Source organism: Ranitomeya imitator, chromosome 5 (genome assembly GCF_032444005.1).
Source record: "Ranitomeya imitator isolate aRanImi1 chromosome 5, aRanImi1.pri, whole genome shotgun sequence".
NCBI lineage: Eukaryota > Metazoa > Chordata > Amphibia > Anura > Dendrobatidae > Ranitomeya > Ranitomeya imitator.
The window spans coordinates 343,005,883-343,026,855 of NC_091286.1; the positions used below are offsets into that span (position 1 = coordinate 343,005,883).

At 43.7% G+C, this 20,973-nt stretch overlaps 1 protein-coding gene across 1 annotated transcript in view; it reads right to left on the minus strand.

The window, feature by feature from the left end:
* LOC138637604 (cytochrome P450 3A9-like) overlaps window positions 1-20,973 on the minus strand; it is a 104,101-nt gene that overhangs the window by 31,208 nt on the left and 51,920 nt on the right. The window contains exon 7 of the mRNA XM_069726423.1: window positions 8,185-8,333. Coding sequence (XP_069582524.1) covers window positions 8,185-8,333 — 149 coding nt within the window. The remainder of the gene's footprint in view (window positions 1-8,184; window positions 8,334-20,973) is intronic.

A 20,973-nucleotide genomic window follows, 5' to 3' on the forward strand; every position in this document is an offset into this window, starting at 1 on the left:
GGGAACTCTGCTGACCGCAATCCCTAATCCTATCCAACCACACTAGAGGTAACCGTGGAGCGCTCCTGACCAGACCTATGCGCCTCGAGCACAGCCTGAGAAACTAGCTAGCCCTAAGAAAGAAAAATAAGCCTACTTTGCCTCAGAAAAATACCCCAAAGGAAAAGGCAGCCCCCCACATATAATGACTGTGAGTTGAGATGAAAATACAAACGCAGAGATTAAATAGATTTAGCAATGTGAGGCCCAACTTACTGAACAGACCGAAGATAGGAAAGATTGCTTTGCGGTCAACACAAAACCCTACAAACAACCACGCAGAGGGGGCAAAAAGACCCTCCGCACCGACTAACGGTACGGAGGTGCTCCCTCTGCTTCCAGCAAGCAAGAAAAACCAATATAGCAAGCTGGACAGAAAAAATAGCAAACAAAAATAACACAAGCAAAACTTAGCTTATGCAGGATAGAAAGGCCACAGGAACGATCCAGGAGGAAGCAAGACCAATACTAGAACATTGACTGGAGGCCAGGATCAAAGCACTAGGTGGAGTTAAATAGAGCAGCACCTAACGACTTAACCTCATTACTAGTGTTGAGCGATACCGTCCGATACTTGAAAGTATCGGTATCGGATAGTATCGGCCGATACCCGAAAAATATCGGATATCGCCGATACCGATATCCGATACCAATACAAGTCAATGGGACATCAAGTATCGGAATGTATCCTCATGGATCCCAGGGTCTGAAGGAGAGGAAACTCTCCTTCAGGCCCTGGGATCCATATTAAAGTGTAAAATAAAGAATTAAAATAAAAAATATTGTTATATTCACCTCTCCGGCGGCCCCTGGACATCAGCGGGAGGATCCGGCGTCCGGCACGGCTTCTTTCTTCAAAATGCGCGCCTTCAGGACCTGTGGAATGACGTCCCGGCTTCTGATTGGTCGCGTGCCGCCCATGTGACCGCCACGCGACCAATCAGAAGCCGCGACGTCATTCCTCAGGTCCTAGAAGGCGCTCATTCTAGGACTTTAGCTGAGGAATGACGTCGCGGCTTCTGATTGGTCGCGTGGCGGTCACATGGGCGGCACGCGACCAATCAGAAGCCGGGACGTCATTCCACAGGTCCTGAAGGCGCGCATTTTGAAGAAAGAAGCCGTGCCGGACGCCGGATCCTCCCGCTGATGTCCAGGGGCCGCCGGAGAGGTGAATATAACAATATTTTTTATTTTAATTCTTTATTTTACACTTCCGATACCGATACCCGATATCACAAAAATATCGGATCTCGGTATCGGAATTCCGATACCGCAAGTATCGGCCGATACCCGATACTTGCGGTATCGGAATGCTCAACACTACTCATTACCTGAGGAAGGAAACTCAGAAGCCGCAGTACCACTCTCATCCACCAAAGGAAGCTCATAGACAGAACCAGCCGAAGTACCACTCACGACCACAGGAGGTAGCTTGGCCACAGAATTCACAACAGGTGACATTATACACATGAACTCAGTACACAGTATATAGTGTATAGTGTGCGTGTACATGTAATACATTGACTCACTGGTGACGTCTCTAGTTAGTTGAAGTCCTTCTTCTTCGCTGTTTTTCTTCTGCCAGTACAGACCGCCATCACTTCTTCCAACCAGGACTCATCTCTGCAAAAAATAACACACAGTCATCAATTGCTGATCACTTCCAGAGCACTTTCCCCACTTATTCCCCGACTTCTACACTATGTCAGATGAAGAAAAAAGGGGACGTAGTGCCGCCCTGCACATAACAGGACCCCCATTTTGTTCCCTCCATGAAAAACTGTTTCCTAAAAAGTAAATTTTATTACAGTAGTAATAATGTCCCTAATTGGACCCTAAAGAAATGATCTTCCCCACTTGTCACCATAAACTAATGTAGCATGTTTCTCATTCTGGCCCACAAACAGTAATTAAGTCCCTCATCCTGGACCCCTTTATTTAATAATCCCACCCAGCTTGGTCCCCTTTATTTTAAAATATGGCCCAGCCTGCCACCCTATGTGCCTTGTGCAGCCTGGCCCCCAGATATCCATCCTGCCCCAGCTATCCATGCTGGCCCCCATATGTCCCTTGTCCTGCCCCCATATATCCATCCTGGTCCATTGTCCAGGCCTCCCCCCTCCGATTAATCCATCCTGGCTCCCCCATATATCCATTCTGATCCCACTTATATATGTATCCTGGCTCCCCCATATTGCCATCCTGGCCCCCCATATATAGCTACCCTAGCTCCCCCATATAGAACTATCCTGGCCCCCCATATATACCCATCCTGGCTCCCCAATATATATCCATCCTGGCTCCCATATATATATATATATATATATATATATATATATATATATATATATATATATACAGTGGGGCAAAAAAGTATTTAGTCAGTCAGCAATAGTGCAAGTTCCACCACTTAAAAAGATGAGAGGCGTCTGTAATTTACATCATAGGTAGACCTCAACAATGAGAGACAAACTGAGAAAAAAAAAATCCAGAAAATCACATTGTCTGTTTTTTTAACATTTTATTTGCATATTATGGTGGAAAATAAGTATTTGGTCAGAAACAAACAATCAAGATTTCTGGCTCTGACAGACCTGTAACTTCTTCTTTAAGAGTCTCCTCTTTCCTCCACTCATTACCTGTAGTAATGGCACCTGTTTAAACTTGTTATCAGTATAAAAAGACACCTGTGCACACCCTTAAACAGTCTGACTCCAAACTCCACTATGGTGAAGACCAAAGAGCTGTCAAAGGACACCAGAAACAAAATTGTAGCCCTGCACCAGGCTGGGAAGACTGAATCTGCAATAGCCAACCAGCTTGGAGTGAAGAAATCAACAGTGGGAGCAATAATTAGAAAATGGAAGACATACAAGACCACTGATAATCTCCCTCGATCTGGGGCTCCACGCAAAATCCCACCCCGTGGGGTCAGAATGATCACAAGAACGGTGAGCAAAAATCCCAGAACCACGCGGGGGGACCTATTGAATGAACTGCAGAGAGCTAGGACCAATGTAACAAGGCCTACCATAAGTAACACACTACGCCACTATGGACTCAGATCCTGCAGTGCCAGACGTGTCCCACTGCTTCAGCCAGTACATGTCCGGGCCCGTCTGAAGTTTGCTAGAGAGCATTTGGATGATCCAGAGGAGTTTTGGGAGAATGTCCTATGGTCTGATGAAACGAAACTGGAACTGTTTGGTAGAAACACAACTTGTCGTGTTTGGAGGAAAAAGAATACTGAGTTGCATCCATCAAACACCATACCTACTGTAAAGCATGGTGGTGGAAACATCATGCTTTGGGGCTGTTTCTCTGCAAAGGGGCCAGGACGACTGATCCGGGTACATGAAAGAATGAATGGGGCCATGTATCGTGAGATTTTGAGTGCAAACCTCCTTCCATCAGCAAGGGCATTGAAGATGAAACGCGGCTGGGTCTTTCAACATGACAATGATCCAAAGCACACCGCCAGGGCAATGAAGGAGTGGCTTCGTAAGAAGCATTTCAAGGTCCTGGAGTGGCCTAGCCAGTCTCCAGATCTCAACCCTATAGAAAACTTTTGGAGGGAGTTGAAAGTCCGTGTTGCCAAGCGAAAAGCCAAAAACATCACTGCTCTAGAGGAGATCTGCATGGAGGAATGGGCCAACATACCAACAACAGTGTGTGGCAACCTTGTGAAGACTTACAGAAAACGTTTGACCTCTGTCATTGCCAACAAAGGATATGTTACAAAGTATTGAGATGAAATTTTGTTTCTGACCAAGTACTTATTTTCCACCATAATATGCAAATAAAATGTTAAAAAAACAGACAATGTGATTTTCTGGATTTTTTTTTCTCAGTTTGTCTCCCATAGTTGAGGTCTACCTATGATGTAAATTACAGACGCCTCTCATCTTTTTAAGTGGTGGAACTTGCACTATTGCTGACTGACTAAATACTTTTTTGCCCCACTGTATATATATATATATATATATATATATATATATATATATATATATGCATCCTGGTCACCAATATATATCCATCCTGGCTCCCCAATATATATCCATTCTGGCTCCCCAATATATATCCATCCTGGCTCCCCATATGTATGCATCCTGCACCTTCCATATATATGCATCTTGGCGCCCCATATATATGCACTCTGGCCCCCCATATATATGCTTTCTGGCCCCCATATACATGCATCCTGGCCCCCCATATATACTCATCCTGGCTGCCCAATATATATCCATCTTGGCTCCCCAATATATATCCATCCTGGCTCCCCATATGTATGCATCCTGGACCCCCATAAATATGCATCATGGTCCTTTGTTCTGCCCCGCCATATATCTATCCTGGTCTATTGTCCAGGCCTCCCCCCAATTAATCCATCCTGGCTCCCCCCATATATCCATCCTGATCCCACTTATATATGTATCCTGGCTCCCCCATATAGCCATCCTGGCCCCCCATATATCGCTATCCTGGCTCCCCCATATATAACTATCCTGGCCCCCCATATACAGTTAGGTCCATATATATTTGGACAGAGACAACATTTTTCTAATTTTGGTTTTAGACATTACCACAGTGAATTTTAAACAAACAATTCAGATGCAGTTGAAGTTCAGACTTTCAGCTTTCATTTGAGGGTATCCACATTAAAATTGGATTAAGGGTTTAGGAGTTTCAGCTCCTTAACATGTGCCACCCTGTTTTTAAAGGGACCAAAAGTAATTGGACAATTGACTCCAAGTCTATTTCATGGACAGGTGTGGGCAATCCCTTCGTTATGTCATTCTCAATTGAGCAAATAAAAGGCCTGGAGTTGATTTGAGGTGTGGTGCTTGCATTTGGAAGGTTTTGCTGTGAAGCAAACATGCGGTCAAAGGAGCTCTCCATGCAGGTGAAACAAGCCATCCTTAAGCTGCGAAAACAGAAAAAACCCATCCAAGAAATTGCTACAATATTAGGAGTGGCAAAATCTACAGTTCACTGCACGGTGCAAGCCACTCATAAGCATCAAGAATAAAAAGGCTAGACTGGACTTTGCTAAAAAACATCTAAAAAAGCCAGCACAGTTCTGGAATAACATTCTTTGGACAGATTAAACCAAGATCAACCTCTGACAGAATGATGGAAAGAGAAAAGTATGGGGAAGGCATGGTACAGCTCATAATCCGAAGCATACCACATCATCTGTAAAGCACGGCGGAGGCAGTGTGATGGCTTGGGCATGCATGGCTGCCAGTGGCACTGGGTCACTAGTGTTTATTGATGATGTGACACAGGACAGAAGCAGCCGAATGAATTCTGAGGTATTCAGAGATATACTGTGAACTCAGATCCAGCCAAATGCAGCCAAACTGATTGGTCCTCGTTTCATACTACAGATGGACAATGACCCAAAATATAAAGCCAAAGCAACCCAGGAGTTTATTAAAGCAAAGAAATGGAATATTCTTGAATGGCCAAGTCAGTCACCTGATCTCAACCCAATTGAGCATGCATTTCACTTGTTAAAGACGAAACTTCAGTCAGAAAGGCCCACAAACAAGCAGCAACTGAAAACCACCGCAATGAAGGCCTGGCAGAGCATCAAAATGGAGGAAACACAGTGTCTGGTGATGTCCATGAGTTCAAGACTTCAGGCAGTCATTGCCAACAAAGGGTTTTCAACCAAGTACTATAAATTAATATTTTATTTAAAATTATTGAATCTGTCCAATTACTTTTGGTCCCTTTAAAAACAGGGTGGCACATGTTGAGGAGCTGAAACTCCTAAACTCTTCATCCAATTTTAATGTGGATACCCTCAAATAAAAGCTGAAAGTCTGAACTTCAACTGCATCTGAATTGTTTTGTTTAAAATTCACTGTGGTAATGTCCATAACCAAAATTAGAAAAATGTTGTCTCTGTCCAAATATATATGGACCTAACTGTATACCCATCCTGGATTCCCAATATATCCATCCTGGCTATATATATATATGCAGACTGGTCCCCCATATATATCCATCCTGGCTCCCCAATATATATCCATCCTGGCTCCCCATATGTATGCATCCTGAACCCTCCATATATATGCATCCCGGAGCCCCATATATATCCATTCTGATGCCCCATATATATTCCTTCTGGACCCCTATGTATGCATCCTGGCCCCCCATATATACCCATCCAGGCTCCCCAATATATTTTCATCATGGCTCCCCAATATATATCCATCCTGGCTGCCCAATGTATATTCATCCTGGCTCCCCATATGTATGCATCCTGGACCCCTATAAATATGCATCCTGGTCCCTTGTTTTGCCCCCCATAAATCCATCCTGCACCCAATATATATGCATCTTGGCTCAACCATATATCCATCCTTGTCTTGCCCCCCATATATCCCTCCTGGCCCCCATATATATCCATTCTGGCCCTCCATATATATGCATCCTGTTCTCTTGTCCTGCCCCCCCATAAATCCACCATGGCCCCCCATATATGGATCCTGAGCCCCCATATACTGTATATGCATCCTCGCTCTACCATATATCCATCCTGGCCCCCCATATATCTGAATCCTGGCCCCCCATATATATGAATCCTGCTCCTTTGTCCTGCCCCTCCCCCATATATATCCTGGTGTTCCCATATGTATCCATCCTGGCCCCTCACATGTATCCATCCTAGCCCTTTGTCCTGCCACCCCCCTTATATCCATCCTGGTCCTTATTTCCAACCCCCCATATACTGTATCCGTCCTGCACCTAACCCCCCCTCCCCCCCCCCCCCCTTATATCCATCCTGGTACTTTTTTCCTGCTCCCCACTCCCATGTATTCATCCTGGCCCCTTATCCTGGCCTCATAGAGAGACAGAGAGAGAGACAGTCAGAGAGAGACCGACAGCGAGAAAGACAGAGAGACAGACAGATTGACACAGACAGACAGAGTGACATAGACAGACAGAGAGACAGAAGTTTTCTCTTACCTTCCTGCGCTCCTGGCGGTGGCGTTCTCCTCCTCCTCTCTGCAGGTTGGCGCACATAGTAAAATGGCTGCCAACCTAGCAGAGGCCGGCGGTTGATGTACGCCCGTTGCATGAGTCGCATGTCACTGACGTCATACGCCAATGGGCGCACAATTGACAGCTACTATCAGGACGCGTGTCACAGCGGTTCAGGTAATGAACGCTGCATGTGCGCGCCCCACACTTTCTCTATCTGCGCTTTTAAAGGGCCCGTGCCCCTAAAAACCGCAGACTTTTTTTTTCTTCTTGTTTCTTTTTTTTCATCTCCTCCTTTCCTACCCCCAGAGACAAGGGCCCACCGGGGATTTCCCTGATACCCCGCCAGGCCAGTCCGACCCTGGATCAGTATTGTAGTATTCGATCATTATGTGGTGATAATATGTAGTTTGGTCATGGTATAGCAGTATTTGTCCCTTATACATGGCATTATTCAGTCACTAGGGGGTGGTAATATGTGGACCATACATGGTGTGATGGAATTTGTCCCTTATATGCGGTATTATTGTTCATTTTAAAAAATGTATACGACACATTCCCTAAAAGAAAAATAAATGAGAATATACCTAAAAAAGAGTTTTGGGTATTTTAAGAAATATTTAATAGGTTAGAGTAGGGCCCTGCCAAAAGAGTCTACCTTGCCATGGTGGCAGACTTAAAAAATCTTTTGGCCAAAACAAAAGCTGATGGCTATGTATGTGATATGGTTTGATGGGAACTGTTAATGCGTGATTGGTGAGGACATGGTGCAGAAGTTGAGTTTTTCCAAGAGTGGGTGGTGGGTTAGAGGGGTGGAAGTGGAGATTGAGTGGATTGTCAGATGAGACAAAAATTGAGGTCTTTGGTATTAACTCAACTCGCCATGTTTGGAGGAAGATAAATGCTGCCTATGACCCAAAGAACACCATCCCTACTGTCAAGCATGGAGGTGGAAACATTATGTTCTGGGGTGTTTCTCTGCTAAGGGCACAGGACTACTTCACCGCATCAATGGGAGAATGGATGGAACCTTATACTTATTATACTCATGGATTATGGAGCATAAGTAAAATAGAATTAAATATGTACTGCTTTGCAATTTGTTTCAAAAGCGTAGCTAAAAATGAAGAGCTCAGGAGAAAGCCTTACCCACAAGTATGAGAACCGGACTGAATAATCCAAGTTTCAGCATTTTCTTGGTCTGGGTTACGAAAGGGTCATTAGGTTTGTTCAGCGAGTCAATGTTCACACTGAATGAGCAGCTAGCGACAACATCCATACTGTATGCACCTAACACACTAACACAGAACACATAGCAAAGCATCAATTACATTATTATATAAACAAATAACAATAATTACGCTATACTGTAATAAAAGATAAAATAATGTGTAAATGACCAAAAAATGCTAATTAAGACTGTTGCTTCACCCCCATTATTTATGCTCTGGGTAGCTGGCAGTACAGTTAAGACAGTATATATTCAAGGGCACAGAAGAATGGTTGAAACTTTACGATATCTGCATGTAGTTATTTCTTATCACAGCAACTCCATTTTGCAGAAGTCCATAGACAAAAGATAAAACTACAGCCTGCCTTTCATTTCCAAGGATAAGCATGACATCTCCTTTATAGCAAATGTATTTTTTTGTTGTAAGAATAAAGCATACCCAATGGTAACACTAAACTTAAGGATAATTCCTATTCCACAGTCTATAGCAGCCACTTTTGCACTAAAGTTTATGAAGAATTTGGTAGATAGGTCTGCAGACCCCCATTCTCTTGAAATGTAAGAATTTAACTGTCAGCATAATAAATTCTGGTGCAGGCATTGGTATAAAAAATATAGTGCAGTCACATCCACATAATACAGTCTGGTTCCGTGTGCAGTTGTGTGCTCATCCATACATGCACAGTGCACACACTATAGTATTGCATACTACCACCTATTGCATACACTATTCTTGCCAACACAATAGACCAGAATAGTACATGCTGTGATTTTTTTGGTCTACATGAAAAAACGTTCATCATATTGGTTACAACTAGCCCATATGTTGTCCTTGTGTGATCCGTCGTGTACACGAATAGTACACTGACTCAATACAGACTCGTATGTTCAAGCGCTAAAATTTCTGTTCTGAGTATAGTCTTAATATTCCACCCTAAGCAATAAAAAAGTTGAGGTTTTTTATTGATCTTTCTATTAAATGTTCATACATCATATACTAATATTTTACGCTGATCATTTATGCAACATTAGGAAAAACCCAGAGGTGAAATTGGTTCCAACATCAGCAGTGGATTCCTATTGCATTTGCTTTCAAATCTGCTGTGTGGCCACCTACATGTACAGAGTAATAACACACAACCGTTTAGTAGACAATCATTCATAAAACATTTAGATGATGTGAATGGGGATACAGAACCTAAAAAAGAGGGGGAGGAACATAACTGAATGTAAGCTAGAATGACTAGAATTGCATAGATTCAATTTATTATCCACCAATAGGAACCAGTGCAAAAGATGTTGATTCTAATGTAATTGCTGTCTTTAATACATACAGTTGAAACCAGAAGTTTACATCTAATATATAAAGCTGAATGTGTGTGTGTGTATGTGTGTGTGTATGTGTGTGTGTATGTCCGGGATCGGCATTTGCACCGTCGCAGCTACAGCCACAAAATTTTACAGTCACACGTCTGGACCCCGAGAGCGTCATAGGCTATGTAGTGAGGCGAAATTTTAACCCCGCGTGTTCCAATTCACCAAACAATTTTGCCCTTATCTACATAATAAGGAAAAAGTGAAAGGAAAAGTGTTGGAGGCAAAATTGACAGCTGCCAGATGTGAATAAGGGGGACTTAAAGAATGAGATCGATGGCACCAAGAGTATATACCATACAGTTGCTAAGGTGGGGCCCCGACATGGGATACTCACCACACACGGGGATATGAACACACACACAAAATGCGCCACACACTACCACGTGCTTGAACACATATACCACCCTCAGCAAAAATTTCACCACACATACACCAACCTCGCCACATAAAAGTCGAAACACAAAAGTCACCACTGAAAACTCGCCACGCGCAAAATTCGCCACATGCAAAACTAGGCTCACGCAAAACTCGCCACACGTGCAAAACTCACCTCATGGAAAACTCGCCACACGTAAAACTTGCACACGCAGAAAAATTGCCACATGCACAAAAGTTGCAACACATGCAAAAGTTGCCTCAAACACAATTTGCACATACTCAAAACGCACCACACATAAAACTCGCCATGCGCAAAACTTGCTGCACACAACTTGCTGCACTAACCTGTCACATGCAACTCGACACACAAAAAGTTGCTACACGCATGTCGCCACACAACTCATCTCACAAAAGTCGCTACATGCATGTCGCCTCTCGCAACTCACACACAACACCTTTAAATTGCCTTTAACCCTTAAATTTAATAGCTTTCAGCAATGTAAGGGTTAAATCGCTGAAAAAATTGGCGTGGGCTCCCGTGCAATTTTCTCTGCCAGAGTAGTAAAGCCAGTGACTGAGGGCAGATATTAATAGCCTAGAGAGGGTCCACGGTTTTTGCCCCCCCCTGTCTAAAAACATCTGCCCCCAGCCACCCCAAAAAAGGCACATCTGGAAGGTGCGCCTATTCTGGCACTTGGCCACTCTCTTCCCACTCCCGTGTAGCGGTGGGATATGGGGTAATGAAGGGTTAATGTCACCTTGCTATTGTAAGGTGACATTAAGCCAGATTAATAATGGAGAGGTGTCAATTCTGACACCTATGCATTATTAATCCAATTGCATTAAATGGTTAAAAAAAACACACATTATTAAAAAGTATTTTAATGAAATAAAGCCACAGGTTGTTTTAATATTTTATTGTACACTCAATCCACCTGAAGACCCTCGCTCTGTAACAAATAAAAAATAATAAACCAACAATATACATACCTGCCATAGATCTGTAACGTCCCACATTGTAAATCCATCTGAAGGGGTTAAAATATTTTACAGCCAGGAGCTCTGCAAATGCAGCGGGGAATGAAGGTAATGTAGGTCAATGACCTGTAGTTACCTTCATTCGCGGTGATGCGCCCCCTGCTGGATGTCCTCATATGACCTCGAGCCTGGGAACTTTTCCCACGCTCCAGAAACATCCAGCAGGGGGCAGGAGAAATGAAAAGCCGGTAATTGAATTACCGACTTTCCTGCTATATCGCCCTGAAGGAAAGGTAAAAAAAAAAACAAAACCCATAGACTTTCATTGGGTTTCGAGTTTCGGCCGATCCCCGACCCCGACTTTTCAATAGAATCGGCCGATTTCACTCGACCCGACTTTTGAGAAAGTCGGGTTTCGTGAAACCCGACTCGACCCTAAAAAACTAAAAGTCGCTCAACCCTAGTTGACATGTATGCAAAGATTGAGAGTGAACGTCTTTTATATATCCGACTAAATCAAAAGAAGCTCAGATGAATATATTCACCTTAGAGATGCTGTTTCAAATAATGCTGATCCAAAAGAGTTGGGGAAAATGGTTATTCTTCCATGGAGTACTGTGTCCAGTTTTGGGCACCGGTGCTCAGGAAGGATCTAATGGAACTAGAGAGAGTACAAAGGAGGGCAACAAAATTAATAAAGGGGATGGGAGAACTACAATACCCAGATAGATTAGCGAAATTAGGATTATTTAGTCTAGAAAAAAGACGACTGAGGGGCGATCTAATAACCATGTATAAGTATATAAGGGGACAATACAAATATCTCGCTGAGGATCTGTTTATACCAAGGACGGTGACGGGCACAAGGGGGCATTCTTTGCGTCTGGAGGAGAGAAGGTTTTTCCACCAACATAGAAGAGGATTCTTTACTGTTAGGGCAGTGAGAATCTGGAATTGCTTGCCTGAGGAGGTGGTGATGGCGAACTCAGTCGAGGGGTTCAAGAGAGGCCTGGATGTCTTCCTGGAGCAGAACAATATTGTATCATACAATTATTAGGTTCTGTAGAAGGACGTAGATCTGGGGATTTATTATGATGGAATATAGGCTGAACTGGATGGACAAATGTCTTTTTTCGGCCTTACTAACTATGTTACTATGTTCCATCAACTGTCACTGGAAACACACGACACATGCATGAATACACACAGGATGCAATGACTTATGTGAGAAAGTATGGCCGTCCAGATATTTTCATCACCTTTACTTGCAATCCTGCCTGAGAGGAAATTGGAGGGCAACTGTTGCCGGGCCAAAAAACTCTGAATCGCCATGACCTTGTTGCTCGGGTGTTCAAACAGAAACTTTCAAAAATGACTAATCTCATCACAAAATCACATTTATGGTGAGACGCAGTGCTGGATGTATTCAGTTGAATGGTAAAAAAGAGGCCTTCCTCACGCCCACCTCTTGATCTGGCTGATGCAAAAAAAAAAACACATACAGAAATTGACAATATCATCAGTGCCGAATTGCCAGACCTTCAGATTGACCCATTGCTGTTTGACACCATCACAAAAAACATGATCCATGGTCCGTGTGGGAGTCTCAACAAAAATTATCCCTGTATGATTGATGGCAGGTGTTCAAAGCATTACCCACGATCCCTGGTCCAAGAAACCCAAACAGGACAAGATGGATATCCAGTCTACCGAAGAAAAAAGCCAGGGGATGGTGGTTTCACAGAAAAGCTCAAAATGTGTGTTGGATCATCACTCCAAGAGATAGAAATTGACAACAGGTGGGTAGTGCCTTACAACCCTTTGCTCTCAAAAATCTTCCAGGCCCACATAAATGTCGAATCATGCCACTCTGTGAAATCAATCAAGTATATCTGCAAATTTGTCCACAAAGGAAGTGATCAAGCAGTTTTGAACTCCAGAAAAATTGACCTATTATTGATGAAGTGGAGGCATTCCAGATGGGCAGGTACATAAGCAGCAATGAAGCTGTTTGGAGAATACTAGCATTCTCCATTCATGAGCGCTACCCACCAGTTGTACATCCGAGTGTGCACTTGGAAAATGGACAGAGAATTTACTTTAACCCAGCAAACTTGCAGCAGCAGCTCCTAACACCACCTAAGACCACCCTCTTGGCATTTTTTGAGCTGTCAACAAGACCCTTTTGCAAAAACAGTTCTCTACTGTGATTTACCAAAGTACTACACTTGGAATGCTTCCTGAAAAACACTGGAATGGAGGAAAAGGGGGCTTGATATTGAAGGCTATCCAGGGGTAAAAGCAACTGGTACGCTTGGTCGCGTCTACACTGTTCATCTGTCAAATGCAGAGTGCTTCTACCTGCGCAGGTTACTTCATGTTGTCAAAGGCCCTACATCATTTTCTGACCTGAAGACCGTCGGAGGCCATGTGTGTGAAACATTCAGGGAAGCTTGCCAAAGAAAAGGACTTCTGGAAAATGATGGACCCTAGGACATGACCCTCAGTCAAGCAGCAGCCACATATACCCCAAAGCAACTAAGACACCTCTTTGCTATTATTCTAACAACCTATAGCATTTCAAATGCTCTTGAGATTTGGACAAAGCACAAAACTGATCTCAGTGAGGACATCCTCATGCAGATTAGAAGGGAAAATCCTCAGCAACTCATCAACTTCACTGAGGAAATGTTCAATGAAACTTTAATGCTTGAAGATTAGTGCATAGCAGTGTCAGGAAAAGCCTTACAGTTGCTTGGTTTGCCTGCTCCAATAATAAATCCTGAAGGCATCCAAACGTGTAGGGAGATTTTCATAGAAACAAACTACAATATTGATGAACTGACAGCATTTGTGTCTCAGAACGAGTCAATATTGGTACCAGATCAAAGGGACGCCTATAACTACATTTTAAGTTTCAGTGAAACCAACAAAGGTGGGATTGTCTTCCTTGATGCTCCAGGTGGAACAGGAAAGACATTTGTAATCAACTTGCTCCTTGCAAAATTTCGACAACAAAAAAAAGATTGCACTTGCAGTGGCATCTTCTGGAATTGCAGCTACGCTTTTAAAAGGTGGCAAGACAGCACATTCGACATTCAAACTACCACTTAAAGGGAACCTGTCACCCCGTTTTTTCAGATTGAGATAAAAATACTGTTAAATAGGGCCTGAGCTGTGCGTTACAATAGTGTATGTAGTGTACCCTGATTCCCCACCTATGCTGCGAAATACATTACCAAAGTCGCCGTTTTCGCCTGTCAATCAGGCTGGTCAGGTCAGTTGGGCGTGGTGACATCGCTGTTTCTTCCCCAGCTTTCCGTTGGTGGCGTAGTGGTGTGCGCATGTCCAAGTGCCGAATCCACTGCGCGCAGGTGAAGAAAAAGCGCGCGATCTGCGCTATTACCCTTGTCATCGGTGGGGGCGGCCATCTTCCTGAGGCCGCGCGTGCGCAGATGGAGTGCACTGCTGCACGGGGCTTCAGGAAAATGGCCGCAGGATGCCGCGCGTGTGCAGATGGAGAGCGCGGCGGCCATTTTCCTGAAGCCGAGATGCAAACTCGGCTTCGGGAAAATGGCCGCCGCGATCTCCATCTGCGCACGCACGGCATCCCTCGGCCATTTTCCTGAAGCCCCGTGCAGCAGAGCACTCCATCTGCGCACGTGCGGCCTCAGGAAGATGGCCGCCCCCACCGATGACAAGGGTAATAGCGCAGATCGCGCGCTTTTTCTTCACCTGCGTGCAGTGGATTCGGCACTTGGACATGCGCACACCACTACGCCACCAACGGAAAGCTGGGGAAGAAACAGCGATGTCACCACGCCCACCTGACCTGACCTGCCTGATTGACAGGCGAAAACGGTGACTTTGGTAATGTATTTCGCAGCATAGGTGGGGAATCAGGGTACACTACATACACTATTGTAACGCACAGCGCAGGCCCTATTTAACAGTATTTTTATCTCAATCTGAAAAAACGGGGTGACAGGTTCCCTTTAACCTGTCTCATAGTGACAGCCCCGTGTGTAATATTGCCAAGGGATCAGGACTGGCCAAATTGCTTAAAAAATGCAGTGCCATCATTTGGGATGAATGCACCATGTCACACAAAAGGGCTCTGGAATCAGTGGACAGACTGCTGCAAGACCTGCGTAGAAACAAATATATCATGGGAGGAGTAGTTGTTGTTTTGGCAGGTGACTTCCGCCAAACACTACCTGTTATTCCAAGATTAACCCCTGCAGACGAACTCAATGCCTGTCTCAAAGCATCGTACATTTGGAGAAAAGTAAAGAAAATGTCACTGAACACAATCATGAGGGTCTACATGACAGGCGATGTTTCTGCTGGACTGTTTTTGAGCTAGCTGTTGACTATTGGAGATGGCAAGGCACCAGTAAACTAAACCACTGGACAGATCACCTACCCAAGCAACTTTTGTTGCATTCTGACTTCCATTGAGGAGTTGACAGCAAAGGTTTTTCCAAACATTCAACTCCACTTCAAAAATTCTGGCTGGCTGTGTGAAAGGGCTATTCTAGCTCCCAAAAATGACATTGTCAACAAGATCAATCTTCAAATTCTAGATCTCCTTCCAGGTGTGTGCACAACCTTCAAGTCAGTGGATACAGTAATAGACCCTGCTCAAGCATTATTTTATCCAACTGAGTTCCTCAATTCCTTGGAGCCACAAGGACGTCCTCCTCACAACCTCTTTCTAAAACCTGGAGCACCTATTCTGCTCTTGAGAAATTTGGATCCACCAAAGCTGTGTAATGGAACAAGACTCTTGATTAAGAACCTGTATCCATATGTAATTGAGGCAACCATTTTGACAGGATGAGCCACAGGAGAAGATGTTTTCATTCCAACAATTCCTCTAGTTCCATCTGATTTGCCTTTTGATTTTAAACGCCTCCTGTTTCCTTTTTGACTGGCACTTGCTATGTCCATCAACAAGGCTCAGGGACATCCTTGAAAATAATTGGATTGATTTACAATCTCCATGCTTTTCTCATGGTCAACTTTATGTGGCCTGTTCAAGAGTCGGAACAGCCAAAAATCTGTTAGTCTTTGCACCTGAAGGAAAAACTAAAGGCCCCTTCACATTAAGTGACGCTGCAGCGATACCGACAACGATCCGGATCGCTGCAGCGTCGCTGTTTGGTCGCTGGAGAGCTGTCACACAGACAGCTCTCCAGCGACCAACGATACCGAAGTCCCCGGTAACCAGGGTAAACATCGGGTAACTAAGCGCAGGGCCGCGCTTAGTAACCCGATGTTTACCCTGGTTACCAGCGTAAAAGTAAAAAAACCCAAACACTACATACTTACCTACCGCTGTCTGTCCCCGGCGCTCAGCTCCTCTGCACTCCTCCTGTACTGGCTGTGAGCACAGCAGCCGGAAAGCAGAGCGGTGACGTCACCGCTCTGCTTTCCGGCTGCCTGGCGCTCACAGCCAGTACAGGAGGAGTGCAGAGCACAGCGCCGGGGACAGACAGCGGTAGGTAAGTATGTAGTGTTTTTTTTTTTTTTACTTTTACAATGGTAACCAGGGTAAATATCAGGTTACTAAGCGCGGCCCTGCGCTTAGTTACCCGATGTTTACCCTGGTTACCAGTGAAGATATCGCTGGATCGGTGTCACACACGCCGATCCAGCGATGTCCACGGGAGATCCAGCGACGAAATAAAGTTCTGGACTTTGTTCAGCGACCAACGATCTCCCAGCAGGGGCCTGATCGTTGGTCGCTGTCAAACATAACGATTTCCTTAACGATATCGTTGCTACGTCACAAAAAGCAACGATATCGTTAACAATATCGTTATGTGTGAAGGTACCTTAAGAATGTCGTTTATCAAAAGGCTCTCGAATAAGTAGTAGAAGATTACTTCACATTACTTGGCCAATTTAGTTAAATCTGTGTGGAATATCTCTGGTGTTGAAATATATGTTGTGAAATACTTCTATTAGCTTAGTTTTTGCCTTTTAATAATTACATTTCTATCTGGTTTTTGTGTGCAGAATACATTTTTGTTAACACATTCTATTTTGCTAACAGCAGTTATTAACCCGGGCGAAGCTGAGTAGTACAGCTAGTACACTATATAAAAAGACACATATGCATGTTTTTCTCAATATCTGACATGAAATCAGAATGAACCTTTCCCATTTTAGGTCAATTAGGATTACCATAATTAATAATATTTGCTAAATGCCAGAATAATGAGACATAGAGAATGTTTAAGGCATTTTTATTACTTACTGCAAAGTCAAAAGTTTACATACACTAAGATTACTATGACTTTAAACAATTCTGGACTGCCCATATCATGATGTCATGTGTTTGGAAGCTTCTGATAGTTTTTTTTTTTTTGCAACATCTGAGTTAATTAGAGACATACCTATGCATGTATTTTAAAGGGACACTGTCACCTGAATTTGGAGGGAACAATCTTCAGCCATGGTGGCGGGGTTTTTGGGTGTTTGATTCACCCTTTCCTTACCCGCTGGCTGCATGCTGGCTGCAATATTGGATTGAAGTTCATTCTCTGTCCTCCATAGTACACGCCTGCGCAAGGCAAGATTGCACCTAGTGCAGGCATGTACTACGGAGGACAGAGAATGAACTTCAATCCAATATTGCAGCCAGCATGCAGCCAGCGGGTAAGGAAAGGGTGAATCAAACACCCAAAAACCCCGCCTCCATGGCTGAAGATTGTTCCCTCCAAATTCAGGTGACAGTGTCCCTTTAATGAACACCTAAAAGACCCTGCTTCTTTGTGTAGCATCTTGGGAAAGTCTCAAGAAATCAGCCAAGATATCAGTAAGAGAATTATGGACTTACACATGTCTGGCTAATCCTTGGGTACAATTTCAAGTTACCTGAAGGTGCCTTGTTCATCTGTACACACAATTATACACAAGTACAAACAAGATGGGAATGTCCAGCCATCATATTGCTCAGGAAGGAGATGGGTTCTGTGTCCCAGAGATGAACGTGCTTTGGTTGGACATGTGCATAACAACCAAAGGACAAAAGTAAAAGACCTTATGAAGATGATGGTGGAGGCTGGTAAGATTGTGTCAATATCCACAGTGAAAGGAGTACTGTAACAACATGAGCTGAAAGGCCACTCTGCCAGTAAGAAGCCATTACTCCAAAAGAAACATAAAAAGCCGGATTAATGTTTGCAAATTACCTTAATTTTTGGAGAAAAGTGGTCTGATGAAACTAAAATTGAACTTTTTGGGGATAATGGCCATCGTTACGTTTGGAGGACAAAGCGAGAAGCTTGGAAGCCTAAGAACACCATCTCCAACTGTGAAACACGGGGGTGGTAGCATCATGTTGTGGGGTTGTTTTGCTGCAGGAGGGACTGGTGCTCTTCACAAAATAGATGGCATCATGATAAAAGAAGATTATGTGGCAACACTGCAGCAACATCTCAAGACATCAGCTAAGAAGTTAAAGCTTGGGCGGAAATGGGTCTTCTAAATGGACAATGACCTGAAGCATACTGCTAAAATGGTAACAAAGTGGCTTTTGGATAACAAAGTCAATGTTTTGGAGTGGCCATCACAAAGCCCTGATCTCAATCCTATTGAATATTTATGGGCACAGCTGAAAAGGCAGGTGCGAGAAAGGCGCCCTACAAACCTGGATCAGTTACACCAGTTTTGTCTGGAGGAATGGGCCCAAATTCCAACCAACTATTGTGAGAAGCTTGTGGAAGGATATCCCAAACATTTGACCCAAGTCATTCCGTTTAAGAGCAATGGTACCAAATACTAATGAAATGTATGTAAACTTTTGACTTGGCAGTAAGTAATAAAAATGCTTTAAAACATTATCTCTCATTATTCTGGCATTTGGCAAATATTAATAATTATGGTAATCCTAATTGACCTAAAACGGGAAAAGTTTATTCTGATTTCATGTCAGATATTGAGAAAAACAAGCATATGTATCTTTTTATATAGAAATTCTGCAATATCACAAGGAGAGTGACTCATAATAATCTGACTTGCTCACATGAGCGTACAAGTGTTATTGGATAGCTCTCAGACCAATGCTATTTTATGAGGCAGTTCATATCTGCTATTTTTTTCTCATGTTGACTCAGCATGAGAGAAAAATTGCAGACTGCTACGAGTGGCATTTGCATCATGCGCACCCATTCAAGTCTATAGGTGAATGTGAAACATCTGACTGCCCTTGGATGTCATCTGAGTGCAGTCCGACATCTCAGATAATCGAGAAGATATAGAAATTAAGTTCTCTGTCTTCTCCTTACCTGTGCTGCCATTCTCTCATGTGAGAAAATCAAATCACAGTAAACTTGACACTTGGCCCAAACTCTGACAGAGTTTGAGATAAGCTTCAGTTACATGATCAAGCTGATTCTCTCCCATGAGAGAATAATTGCGTGTATGACCCAGGCAAAATACACAGAAGTGGACTACGTGGACTACTAAGGAACTGAAAGATTTGAGGGTTGTGGTTAATAGACAAGCAGAAAAGTGGGTGAATGTTGTGGTCTGGCTGAAGCAGATGTATGAAGCAGAAGCCTTCAAACAGTTAGATGTGTCACAATGTTATAAGAGGCTATTCAATAATAAGGGAACAAGTCACCAGTTGTTCTCTTATAAACTATGCCATCACCTTTAAGATCATGTGAATGGGGTTTCTGCAACCCTTTATACAGTTCTATGAAAAAGTTTGGGCACCCCTATTAGGCCATGTTCACACAATCCTTTTTTTAATGCGGAACCGCCGCGATTTTGCCGCTGCGGGTCCGCAGCTGTTTTCCATGCAGGGTACATTACAATGTACCCTATGGAAAACAGGAACTGCTGTGCCCACATTGCGGAAAATCCCGAAAAAAGCCGCGCTGAATAGCTGCGGTAAAAAAGTAGTACCATGTCACTTCTTTTTGCGGAACTGCAGCGGTTCTGCACCCATTGACCTCCATTGTGAGGTCAAACCCGCAGACGAAAAAAAATATCTGCGGGTTTTCTGCGGTTTGTGGTGCAGAACCGCTGCAGCAGGAAGTGCGTGGGCGGAGTGTGGCTGCCCCCCCGTGCTCCAATCCCACCCCCCCATGCTCCGATGCCAGCCCCCCGTGCTCCGACGCCCCCCCCGTGCCCTAATCTCCCCCCCTTTTACTTACCGGGCCTCTCGGTGTCCGTCCGGCCGTCTTCTCCCTGGGCGCCGCCATCTTCCAAAATGGCGGGCGCACTGCGCCGGCCGGCAGATTCGTTCCAGGCACATTTTGATCACTGTGATAACCTCACAGTGATCAAAATGAAAAAAAGGTAAATGCCCCCCCCTTTATCACCCCCATAGGTAGTAACAATAGTAAAATAAAGATTTTTTTTTTTCCCCCACTACAGTTAGAACTAGGGTTAGGGTTAGGGGTAGGGTATTTTCAGCCATTTTAACCCTAAAAAAAACTTCCTAGAAAACACACAGACTCTGCAGAGAAAACTGCATAACAAAACTGCACTAAAAACCGCATCAAAAAACGCATCAAAAACGCACCAAAAAACGCATCTGCGTTTTCTGCCAAGAGCTGCGGTTTTTAGTGCAGAAAAAACAGCAGGGAAATCAGGAACGTGTGAACATGGCCTTAATCGCTTACTTCCCCTGAACAACTATGTTGAATAATCTTTGTTTTCAGATCATTAGACAGTTGTTTTGAGGAGCCCATGATGCCACTCTTCAGAGGAGATTCAAACAGGAGAACAACTTGCAAGTGGCCACTTTAAGTAGCTTTTCTCATGATTGCATACACCTGGCTATGAAGTTCAAAGCTCAATGAGGTTAGAAAACCAAAAAAGTGCTTTAGTAAGTCAGTAAAAAGTAGGTAGGAGTATTTAAAACAAGAAAATGATAAGGGTGCCCATACTTATGCACCTGTCAAATTTTGTATGAATGCAGATTGCACATTTTCTGTTAGTACAATAAACCT